The sequence below is a fragment of the Buceros rhinoceros genome, unplaced genomic scaffold (assembly GCF_000710305.1).
Source record: "Buceros rhinoceros silvestris isolate BGI_N320 unplaced genomic scaffold, ASM71030v1 scaffold5341, whole genome shotgun sequence".
Classification (NCBI taxonomy): domain Eukaryota; kingdom Metazoa; phylum Chordata; class Aves; order Bucerotiformes; family Bucerotidae; genus Buceros; species Buceros rhinoceros.
The window spans coordinates 3,010-15,148 of record NW_010393555.1 but is presented as its reverse complement, the minus strand read 5'-3'; the positions used below and the strand labels follow the sequence as shown (position 1 = coordinate 15,148).

The 12,139-nt window shown below is 51.0% G+C and overlaps 1 protein-coding gene across 1 annotated transcript in view; it reads left to right on the top strand.

Annotated features, from left to right (window-relative positions):
- The window catches only part of IL21R (interleukin 21 receptor), a 14,347-nt gene extending 2,689 nt beyond the window's left edge, over positions 1 to 11,658 (top strand). The window contains exons 3-8 of the mRNA XM_010144883.1: positions 570 to 766; positions 2,597 to 2,748; positions 3,154 to 3,331; positions 4,451 to 4,547; positions 5,379 to 5,460; positions 10,750 to 11,658. Of these exons, the coding sequence (XP_010143185.1) occupies positions 570 to 766; positions 2,597 to 2,748; positions 3,154 to 3,331; positions 4,451 to 4,547; positions 5,379 to 5,460; positions 10,750 to 11,658 (1,615 nt within the window). The remainder of the gene's footprint in view (positions 1 to 569; positions 767 to 2,596; positions 2,749 to 3,153; positions 3,332 to 4,450; positions 4,548 to 5,378; positions 5,461 to 10,749) is intronic.
- Positions 11,659 to 12,139: the final 481 nt, after the last annotated feature.

The window sequence follows — 12,139 nt, the reverse complement described above, 5'->3', positions numbered from 1 at the left end:
CAGGAACTTCTAACACAGCCATAGCACAGTGGTGTCCTTCTGTCATCTTTGTTAGACAGAATTCTTGTTCTCCTGTTGTCAGGAGATAGGGATAGGGGCTTCTCCCCTAGAAAAGGAATCCTGGTTCCCCTGTCCACTGACTGCCACACTGACTCCGGCCTCCTTGGTGTTATTTTCTCTCCTGCCCTGCGAATGCCTTGCCCTTTGCTGCTGTTCGCAATGGGCTTTCACTCGTGTGCCTGGCAGGGCTCGCACAGCTTGTCCGAGAGCTGTACGGCTCCTGTTCTGCCCCAGCAAGGAAGTGGGTGTGGTCCTGGGCTGTGCAGCCCTGGCGAGCACTTTTCCTTCCCACAAACGCTTCAGCATCACTTTCATGCTTCTCTCAATGATGCTGAGCTGAGCAAATAGAAGGGGAAAAAAAACCTGCCGAAGTTCAAAGATAAGTTTTTGTTTGAACATGTTGCCTCGTTTTCTGTTATTAATTTCAGTGCCTGGTGGCTCAGCAGCAGGTTAGTTCAACTGCAGAGTGAGGTAGATTTGGACTTGTTTGTTTGTTTTGGTGCTTTTAGGGTTCCTGATGAAGATCCAGAAAATACTGTGGCTGCCTGCAGTCTCCTGCAATTGTCCAGGAACAGCAGTCACACAGAGTACATGTGCAATGTGGACATGACTGTACTCCTGGCAGATGTCAAAGTCCAGGTGGATGTTACAGAGGTAGCTGATGGGCAGCATGTGATTTCCAGAGGCTTTTATATGGGAGAGATCGGTAAGTACAAACAGGGCGGATTTGATAAATACTGTCTGTCTGCTAGGGTAGTCTGGGCAAGGAGAGAGTGTGGCAGCCAGCGGTGGGGGGCTGTTTGGTGCACACTCGCCTACACAGAGCACTGTGCTCATGTTGGTGCTGTTGTAAACTACAGAAACATTTGTGCTTGAGGCTGAGCTTAGGGCTGGCTTGGCCTCAGCCTTTTTGTGGGGGAATTCCTTTTCCCCATGAAGCAGTAGGTGATAAATCTCCACCTTAAACCAGTCTCATACCTAAACTATGCAAGGGTTTGTTCTTGGCTAGAATCTAAACAGCAGGAGGAATTGCTTTAACTGCAGATGCCCAGGAGGCTATTGCACTGGATATCTGAACCACCATGACATTATTGTGGGTGGCACAAGGTGTTGCAGACACTGCAGAGGTGGCACTTCCCCTTTCTGGGGCGATTCCTAACCATTTCTAACTGTGCCATTTCTGCATGGCAGGAAAACTGAGTGCAATCAAGGGCGGATTTGATAAATACTGTCTGTCTGCTAGGGTAGTCTGGGCAAGGAGAGAGTGTGGCAGCCAGCGGTGGGGGGCTGTTTGGTGCACACTCGCCTACACAGAGCACTGTGCTCATGTTGGTGCTGTTGTAAACTACAGAAACATTTGTGCTTGAGGCTGAGCTTAGGGCTGGCTTGGCCTCAGCCTTTTTGTGGGGGAATTCCTTTTCCCCATGAAGCAGTAGGTGATAAATCTCCACCTTAAACCAGTCTCATACCTAAACTATGCAAGGGTTTGTTCTTGGCTAGAATCTAAACAGCAGGAGGAATTGCTTTAACTGCAGATGCCCAGGAGGCTATTGCACTGGATATCTGAACCACCATGACATTATTGTGGGTGGCACAAGGTGTTGCAGACACTGCAGAGGTGGCACTTCCCCTTTCTGGGGCGATTCCTAACCATTTCTAACTGTGCCATTTCTGCATTGAAGGAAAACTGAGTGCAATCATGGCAGGGCGTTGGTAAGTCCCAAGTTGTGCAGCAAACTGTGAAGAAAAGCTGTCATTAGCCAGGCAGACAGGTACCATGCAGACATAGGAAAAGGGATTTTTTCTACTTGGATTCTTCTGAAATTGAACTTTACATGAGAAGCATCATCTTTTTGACAAAGGTCATGCCGTTTCAGGAAAGCCCCTTGCCCCTCACCCCCCAGATGGGGTAGTGGTGCTTTGTGGGTCTCTTAGACGTCCCCATACGGAGGCATCACAGCTCAGTGACGGACCCTGCAGACTAGTACTAGTGCAGTAGTGCTTTTCGATACACAAAAACACCCTGCGAGGGATACACAAGTTTGCCTTTGAGGCACTCAGGACACAAGGGTTTGCGCTAGGTTTACACAGTGTCCACTTGCCTCAGCTTTGCCTGATGTCTCTGGTACCTTGAGGGTTATTTCCTGAACTGTACGAGTGACCATGCCTACACAGAGTCCTATGTCATGAGAAGAACGAGGTGCTCTGCTCTTTACATCTCCCAAGAGGTATTAGCTCCTTGCGCTGTCCTCTCCTGCTCCTTAGGTGACGAGGAGGTTCAGAGACAGGCAGAGGGTATGTTTTGAGAAATGTGGGCCTGGCTTAACTAGGCTGCTGCGGTGTGAGGTCCTGTGTACGGCTCAGGGCTGCTCAGCCTGAGAGGCAGGAATGTTGTGGGTGTTGTCCTGTGTATGAGGTGTCTACCCCTGCTGCCGGGGCAGTTTTGCTCCCTACTCGCTCTGCATTGCTGATGCCATGCTGGGCCACCTCTTGTCTGCAGTAATGTTATGAAGGGTAACACCATCCTGTCTTCCAGTCAAACCACAGCCTCCGTTCAATCTGACCGCTGTGTTCTCGGAGGGTTACAATATTTCTTGGGAAACCATCTACCAGAACTGTTCTTACTACTTTTTGAATGAGGAGCTGGAATATCAGCTGCGCTATAAGAGAAGGACTGATACCTGGGAGGTAAGTGAGATGTCACTTTACCATCAAGTAGGATGTACCAGCAAAGAGGAGGCCAGCACAACCAGGGCAGGAGCGCTGGTGTGGAAGAAGGGTTTTCCTTGTTTAGAAAAGGTGCCTCTTTACTTGCCTGAACTGAAAACTGGCAAAACTGAAAACAGAATCTAGAAGCAGAAGCCATTTGAGAAGTACTAGATCCTGTGGGGAACATTAATGGTTTATTTGCTTCTCATGCTGCCCTGCATCCCCGAGCGCCCCATGCAGCTACTGATCAGCCAGAGCATGGCCTTGCAGCAACTACCGGAAAGCAGAGGAGGTTGCTTTGCAGGGCTCCTCCCTGTGCAGCAGTGAGGGTAGGGTGGGAGCTGTCGCTCTGGCCCTGAATGTTGGGTATTTAATCACGCACAGACTCAGCAGACTAAAGCTGTCCATGAAGATAAAAGGACACTGGTGATCCTGCCGTGGGAGCTCCAGGTGGACACTGAGTACGAGTTCCAAGTGAGAGCCAGACCCCGAGAAGACACATACTACCGTGGATTTTGGAGTGAATGGAGTCCGCTGCTGACACTGAAAACCAGGCCTGCCGGTACGTACTGCCAGCTCTCCTAGACCTTCTGACTGGACTAGAGTCCTAGAAGAATTCTCAGTCCAGCTGGACCAATCTAACCGATTAGAACAAATTCTAAACCGTCCAGTAAAGGCAGGCATGCTTGGCTGGCTTGCTGAGTAAGCACTGACACGTGCTGCCCGTACTGACCCCCTTGCTGTGCTGCCAAGCCCACCTTCCAGCACGGCCAGTGGGAGGAGAGTTTGGGGGGCTGGCGGTAGGTTGGGTGCTAGGCAGGAGCGCAGCCTCTAGCTTCCTTTTCCAGCTTCAAAAGTCCAGGGTCCTGCTTTTACAGCTTTCAGAAATGGGGGGGATCTAATAGCGGTGCCTCCACTACGGGGGCTTAGTCCCTCCTTCAGCTGTGGGGGGAGGGGATCCCGCTCTCAGAGTGAAGTTCTGTGTCTGCACTCTGACGTCTGCTCATGCCGGGCATGTGTGTTTCGTTTGGTACCCACTGCTCCCTCTCCCTCAGCACACAAGTACATGGTGCTTGTCACGATGGAACAGACGCTATGGAGACAAGGAGTCTTTGTTCAAACAGAGCAGGGCAGGATGACCGTGGTCAATGTCAGCAACACGTGTAGAGCTTCCCTGCTCTCATGATCTGCAGCTTGAATGTGATGATTACATGGTGCTGTGGCAGCAGGATCAGGCTCCATTTGCTAAGGGTTATCTCAATCCTGGTCTGAAAGGTGCTCCTTTCCATCACAGGTGGGGAGCAGCCAGCAAGCACTCATCTAGTCAACACCTTTTCTTCACATGTCTCTGGCCAGCTGCACTCTGTCACGCATCACCTGTGGAGGTGTCCCTGAACAGGAGGAGTCAGAAACACCAGGGGTCTCTGCAGCAGGGAGCTGCCCTGCGCCAGGCATGTTGTCTGTGGTGCAGCCAGGCCGTAGAGCAGCTAACACACTGCTGCTTTCATTGATGCAGTCTTCTCCGAGCACCCTCCTTCAGACCTTATGTCTGGAGTGCTAGGCCCCAGGTGACAGCCGCAATGTTCCTAAGAGAAAGTCTGGGGTAGAAACTGAAGGTGTCTCCTTATTGACCAGAGTAGAAATGCAAGGTGAGCCTGAATGACTCTGTCTCTCTCTCCAGCAGTGACACAGGCAGCAAGCATGGGATGGCTGCTGCTGTTTGGAGTTGTTGTGGCAATCACTGCCTCAATCACAACCTTTCTGGCCAAACAGCAGAGGTAAGAATGCTTTGGGAAGGTGGAGTAAATGCTTCTATTCTGTCTGGCTCAAGACAGGGTGTTCACACACACCCTTTTCAGCATCTTGTGTATCCATGCATGACACAGCTATGGCGCTGAGGACCAGCCAAGTATGGTCTCCAGCTGGTGTTCTCCCAAGAGCACCTTGCTTTTCTCTGGGGCTCTGCTGCTATTTATCTGGTTGGGACGAAACGATGGCACATGGGGACTGAGCAGGGGCCACACAGCCTCTGGGGCTGTTCTCCTGGTGTGATCTGTGCTCTGCAGCTGCCACATGGGAGCAGTAGCCAGGACTGGCCTGACCCTTTCCAAAGCTGACGCAGACCCCTCCACGATGGCTGGGGGCCTCTCCCCTTTTTGGAGGGTTATGTGCCCTTGCAGAGAGGTGGGGTGCATGCTGCCGTGGAGGAAGGTGCTGGGCTGGTGCAGTCCACGGCCACAGAAAAAGTGCATAGGACAGAGTTCTGGCCTGCAGGTGCAGACCAAGAGCCAGCCCAGCCTCGGGGAAAATGCGTTTCCAGCACTTGGTGCTTTTCCAGGAAGGCAAGAAGTTGGAACCTCTTTTCTTAGTGTGAATATTGTGTGTGCAAGTCCTAAGGCCTGAGGCCCCAGCCCCTGTGAGGCTCACAAGAAAGACTATTAGAGGGCTCTGACGGCACAACACATCCTTGGATCCTCAGCCACTCGCTAATTTGCGAGGCCAGTGAGTCTGGGCAGCTGATTTCAGCTGCTTGAACTGGATCTGGAGATGTCTTGCTTCGCATCTGTAATGTGTGCTTAAACCCAAAGCCTTTCTCTTTTCTCTTCCAGCTTGTGGAAGAAGATGGCCTGCATCCCAGACCCCGCTTCCTTTTTTGAACCTCTTTACCTGGTGCATAATGGAGATTTCAAGGTATAAATGCGATACACAACTGAGCAGAGCACATGGCGGTGTTCAACACAGCCCATCGTGCTATCCTAGGCAAGGGATCCTCATTATGGCAGTGGGAGGGGGAATCTATCCTGAAGGAATGCCAAACAGCTCCAGGTGCAAGGACCAGAGCTCTCCAGTGTCTGTCCTGAGCCACAAAGACCTTTGGCATGTCTGTGCTAATTATTCGCTGTAGGTGCTGTCTCAGTGGGTGACCTGAGCTCATCTGTGGAGCCTGGGAACCTGAAGGGAGCAGACAAAGGGATACCAGGACAGTAACTGGGTTGGTTTTTTCCCAAAGCTCCAGCCCCATGCTGCCACCAGGGCCACGGAGCAGACTTCATTGTAGAGCCAGATCTCCCACTCCAGCCTCTGCAGTGACGAGCTCAAGATTAAGCTTTGTAGTTCTCTCTTCAGTCACTCATACCGTCAGTAGCTGTGCATATCATCCTGGAAAGATGGCTAGAGCTTTGGGGGCAAATAACTGCTGTGTGACAGTACAGTGCAGCTGCCTCCTTTTGAAGGAAGTGTCTTTGAGTAACTTTGCTTAGCCCTCCCAAATTCTCTTCTCATTTAACACCAGACAAACTTGCTCATGTGACAAACTGGCTTGCAAAGACTGCAGAGTTTGCAGGAGTTCTCAAGATACAAAACTGAAAGAAGATTGAGCATCCCTAAATAATGACTGCATTAAACTGAAGAGGAACTCACAATGCTGTTATCATGTGAGTGCAGACACCACTGCCTCTTTCTGAACAAGCTCCTGTTCTTACAGCAGCACTGATCGGAGATGATTTAGTGTCTGCTTTTTGCTTCTGCTTTTTCTTAGACCCTCTGGGAGAGGGACACCAGCCGGGCCCTGATGATCTTCAGTGCCTTCCCACTGCTGCATGACTGATGTTTGCAATTAGGTTAAGCAAGTGGTCTCGGATGGGAGCCGTTCAAGATGAAGCCTGCAGTACTGTTCCACTTCCTTCCTGCCTTCCTCTTTCAGTCCAGTTATGCCTTCCCATATCTGCCCCGGAGGGGGACCTGCATCCTCTCTTGAGGCAGGCAGCACTGCTTGCTTGCAGGGAAAGGAACTAGGACCAGGTGGACTCAGTGTGGGAGTTCCTGAGCGTCAGCAGCTAGTGCTCACAATAGAAGTGGAAGCACCCTGCGTGCCAAGAGCCGTGCTCCTCTCGGGGCGAAGCCATGGGGTTCTCTGTTCTGTGGGAATTACACTCTTGGTAGTTCCTGGCTGGGCAGCTCAGTGCTGCTGGGAAGGAAACGAGCCTCAGCTGCTAAAGCTGAGTGATTAATAAATGTGCAGATTGAAGCAGCAGTTGCCTGCACAGCCACAGCACAAGATACAGAGGCAGGGTGTGTCAGGAGGATGTGGTGACATCATTAACGTGAACAGGCTCGGCACTTTCAGCTGGCAAGAAACCTATCGCTGCAGGGCTCATCCAACTGCATCCTGCCCGCACCACAGCCGGCGGTTAGGTTATGTCCGTGAGCTACGATCACAGGAGTGACGCTCAGCAGACCACCGTCCTGGACTGGGTAGGAGGCAGTGAAAACGTTAGAGGAAAAGTTAAGACATGAAAAGAGAAGGGAAAGCAGGGAAACCTTGCTTACTCTCATGTGTACGTGGGTCGTTAGATTCATGCTGGGTAGGAATTTACAAAGAACTGTCAAGAGGGAATAGGAAGTATTCTGCCTGCTCAGTTCTAAGAAAGAGATTTCCTGCTGTTTCTTCAAATAGCCTCTTGCGCCTTAGGTCCCTTTCTGTCCATCACAGCTTTAATAATAAGCTCTTTGTAGCTTAGGCTAAAAATAAATTAAAATAGACTTGGTGCTTCCTGCTTTAATGAAGATTTTTCCATGCCCTGTGTCAGAGGGTGATAAGCTGTGTCAAGGTGATCTCTTCCCACATACTTTGCTCGTGTCTAGGTGTGCTGACTGCGATTTGGCACAGGAGGCTGATAGCATGAAGGCAGTCTGAGAGCTCTGGCAGCACCCAGCTGTCTTGCAGCGCTTTGTCAGGTGCCTTCAGCGTGTTTAAGAAGCTCAGCCTTGTTCCCTATTCTATACACAGCGGAAAGCGGTGCACGTAGAGCAGCCTCGGCACAGCTCAGCCCTTAGGCAGGTGTCAGACAGGGAGCAGAACCGGGACTGGAGTCTGTGCTGTGCCCAGCCTCTGGACAGCACAATCCTCTAACTTAGGATTTACTGGCATTCATTAGTGGCGCGTGCCTGAAGTGCGCTGTGATCCAAGTGTCCAATTCAGTGACTTCTTCAAAGAGAACATAAACTTTTACTTTGTTCTTGGATCAGAGAAACCTAGAGATGCCTTTACTCCCAGATGTGACTGAATGCAAGGGGCTCGTGATCTAGAGACAATCACAGTGTTGTTTGGCTTGGAAGAGACCTGTAAGATCATCAAGTCCAACCTTACCCCCAGCACTGCCAGGTCGCCACTGACCCCTGTCCCTCAGCAGCACCTCCACACGGCTGGGAAACCCCTCCAGTGATGGGGACTCCACCACTGCCCTGGGCAGCCTGGGACGGGCTTGCACAACCCTTTCTTGGATGAAATTTCTCACCAGTGTCCCCAGTCCATACCTTGGTCCTGCTGGCCACACTTGCTGATACAAACCAGGATGCCGTTGGCCACCTGGGCACACTGGTGGTTCATATTCAGTCGGCTGTTGACCAGCACCTCCAGGTCCTCTTTTGTGGGATGGCCTCACCGGTGGTGAGTACAGGGGAACAATCACTTGCCTTTGGTCCTGCTGGCCACACTTGCTGATACAAACCAGGATGCCGTTGGCCACCTGGGCACACTGGTGGTTCATATTCAGTCGGCTGTCAACCAACACCCCTAGGTCCTTTTCTGCTGGGCAGCTTTCCAGCCACTCTTCCCCAAACCTATATGTAGCATTGCAGGGGGTTGTTGTGACCCAAGTGCAGGACCTGGCACTTGGCCTTGTTGAACTTCATACTCTTGGCCTCTGCCCATTGACCCAGCTTGTGCAGATCCCTCTGTGGAGCCTCCCTTCTTTCAAGCAGATCAACACTCCTGCGCAACTGGGTGTCATCTGCCAATTTAGTGGGGGTGTACTCAACCCCTGCCGGTTTTTTATCCAGCAAAGAGTACACTCATCCATGCCACAAGCAGCCAGTTTCTCCAGGAGAATGTAGTGGAAAACAGTGTCAAAAGCTGTACTAAAATCTAGGTAGATGAAGTCTTTCAAGCAGATCAACACTCCTGCGCAACTGGGTGTCATCTGCCAATTTAGTGGGGGTGTACTCAACCCCTTCATCCAGATTATTGATAAAGATGCTAGAGAACGCTGAGCCCTGGGGATCACCATTTGTGACTGGTTGCCAGCTGGATTGAATTCCATTCACCACTGCTCTTTCAGCCCAGTCTTCCAGCCAGTTTTTTATCCAGCGAATAGTACGCTCACCCAAGCCATGAGCAGCCAGTTTCTCCAGGAGAATGCTGTAGGAAACAGCGTCAAAAGCTTTACTAAAGTCCAGGTAGAAAAAATCCACAGCCCACTGCTCTTTCGGCCCAGTCTTGCAGCCGGTTTTTTATCCAGCAAAGAGTACACTCATCCATGCCACAAGCAGCCAGTTTCTCCAGGAGAATGTAGTGGAAAACAGTGTCAAAAGCTGTACTAAAATCTAGGTAGATGAAGTCCACAGTCCTTCTGCCAACCAGGTCACCTTGTCATAGAAGGAGATCAAATTAGTCAAGCAGGACTGGCCTTTCATAACCCCATGCTGACGGGGCCTGATCACCTAGTTGTCTTGTATGTGCCACATGATGGCACTTAAGATAATCTGACCCATAACTTTACCTGGCACTGAGGTCAGACTGACAGACTTGTAGTTTCCTGAATCCTTCTTCCAGCCCTTCTTGTAGAGGGGTGGCACATTTGCCGATCTTCAGTAAACTGGTACCTCCCCCAGTAGGCAGGAGTACTGGGAAGTAATGGAAAGTAGCTTGGCGAGCACTTTGCCATCTCCCCCAGTGTCCTTGGGTGGATCAGGGAAGGCAGGGTGTGGTTCCAGTGGTCAATCTCTTTCTCACACTCTCTGAATCTCCTGAGCCTCCTCTCCTCCTCCTGGAGCTTTGTCACTAAGAGGAGGAGTTCCTCCACCTGGGCACACCTCCCACAGCAGTGCTGATGGCTGCCACCGCCTCCAGTACTGGGGCAGGCAGGGCACACACTGCAGGCTGACATCTGTGTGGCTGCATGTCTCCTCTGGAGCTCCGTCTGGGAAGCTGCGTCAGTCGTCGTGGGTGCAGTGCTTAGAGAGGCCATGGCCTTCTGCCGGGTGGAAACCATCGCTCCCTGGTTTGAGTGGGCAGAGCTTTCATCACCCTTCCTGCAGCCCTTCCTGCGCAAACGGCTGTGCCACGCTCTGTTCGCAGCTCCTGGTCACTGTGCTCCCCAACAGCTTCTTTTACAGATGTGGTCACAGTGGCCCTGGAAACACCCTCACCTTCTCAGTCTCTCCCATGGGAGCTGCTAGCTCCTGGTGGGTCCCTGGCATCTCTCTCCCTCAGGGAAACCTCAGGAAGCCCCTGTACATCAAGATGGTGCATGGCACAGGGCACTGTGTAATACTAATGGTCATACAGACGAGCAAGGTTCAATGTGTGGCACTCCCTGATCACCTAAGCATTATCTGCAGCAGGCACTGGCTACGGCTCTTTGAGGTTTCCATCCCCTTTCTACCTCTGCTTTCTTCACTGTAAGAGAAAAGTCTGGTCTGGGGCATGGCTGCATACAGAAGATCCGGAGAAGCCTTGCTCTGACTCTCTTCCCAGGGCACAGAGGCCCTGGGAGAAGAGAGAAGAGAAGTGACAGAGCAGGGTCATGTGTTGTTCGGTGCAGATGCAGCACATAGCAGGGGGAGCTGACCATCCTTCCTGACACAAGCAGTGTCCAAGACAAGAGGGCAGGGGAGAGACCTCTGGCTGATGCATGAAGGAACGCTGCTATAGGCGATATCATTCTTTGAGCACAGAGAAAACTGCAGAGCCCTGCCAGCCTCTCAGAACCAATTATTTTCAATTACTTGAGTCAGTTGTCCTGCAGCTGCCTGTGACTGGTAATGACCGTATCGCATACCCTGCTATTTTGGAGGAGTCAGTGATTTTAGAGTCTCACTTTGCCTCTAAAAGCATAAGAAGTTTGGTCATTTCTGTGGAACCTCAAACCTGATGACACTAACCTCTCTCTCTCTCTCCCTGTATGTCCTTTTATGCAGAAGTGGGTTGGTGCATCCCATACGAAAATGACCCTTGATTTCTTTGACTGGGGAATAGTCCTTCCAGAAGTCCTAGAAGTTTACACCATGCGTCCTTCCAACAGCAGCTCAAGGGAGGAGCTGCATGAGCTGAGAAAAGATCTGCCTTGCAAGCCCTGCGTGTCTTGCCTGACTGCCCCAGGCCAGGATAGCCAGTCCCTGCTGTCTAGTGTGAACAGTGGCAGTGGGACTCAGGACCGGTCATACGGGCATTTGTCCATTGATACCGTGACTGTGGCTGATGAATTTATCTCTTCCAACTGCCAGTGCAACTGTAACCGTGTGTACAGGGGACACGAGCATAGCAGCGAGGAAGAGAGTAGTGCTGGAGAAAATGGTTACCCCAAGGTTAACATCGATGATGAAGACGGAAGGATATCCAGTGACTTGCATCTGGCTGTCCTGAGCATGCAGGACAAAATACTTGCTTCAGGCTCTGTGTCCACAGACCACCTGAGGAACATAAGTGTCCCAGCCCACCGGCAAGTAGAAGGGGCTTTGGAAGGAGGGGTGGGGAGCATCCTAGAAGCCCTTTGCTTGCAGCGCGATCAGTGGGATTTGGAAAATGCAGGTTCTCTACCTTCTCCTGATGGTGAAAGTGTTTCGTACAGTGAAGGCTCTTGTGACTTCTTCCCTCACGTTGCGAGACCTGGTGACAGTTACCCTCTGATCTGCGTAGATTTGGACACTATCGACAGTGGCTTTGTGGACTCGGACTGTGGGAGTCCTGTTGACTGTGAATTTGAGCAAAACAGTCCGACCAACTGCGCGTCCATCCCTCTTGAGCAGGAGGACCTTCCACGGAGCTACGTCAAGCAGTGGGTCTCCTGTCGCTCTGACAGCCCTGTCAGTGGGACACAGACAAACTAAGGACTAGGTGTTGCCTCACGGAGTGGAGGGCCTTTTCCAGACTGTGCCAGCAGCTAAGTGTTAGCAAAATTCAGAAGAGAAGCAAAGTCTGCTTTGTCTAAGCTCTGTTCCATGCAGCTGAGAACTGTTAGGTTCACAGAAATGTATGCCCGTTTCTATTGTCACTTGCCCTGATAATGTCTCGAACTTGGTGTGATTGGTTTTTCTTTTTTCATTTTTTTAGAATCCTTATAATGGCAGAAAAAGCAACTGTACCTTGAAAATTACCCTCTAGCTTATGCAGATGTGCAAATGTTTTTCACAGAACCTTATAAAAAATGCAAAACTTTATTTTCACTGGTATTCTCACATGATTTGGGAGTTTGGATGTATGTGGAATCTTAGAAGCACAACCCGTGGCAAGCACGTCTGTTACATTAAAGTTGCTGTTCCCTTTGCAAACCACAGAGGTGCTGTCGCTGTTCCTGCTAATACCTCCAGC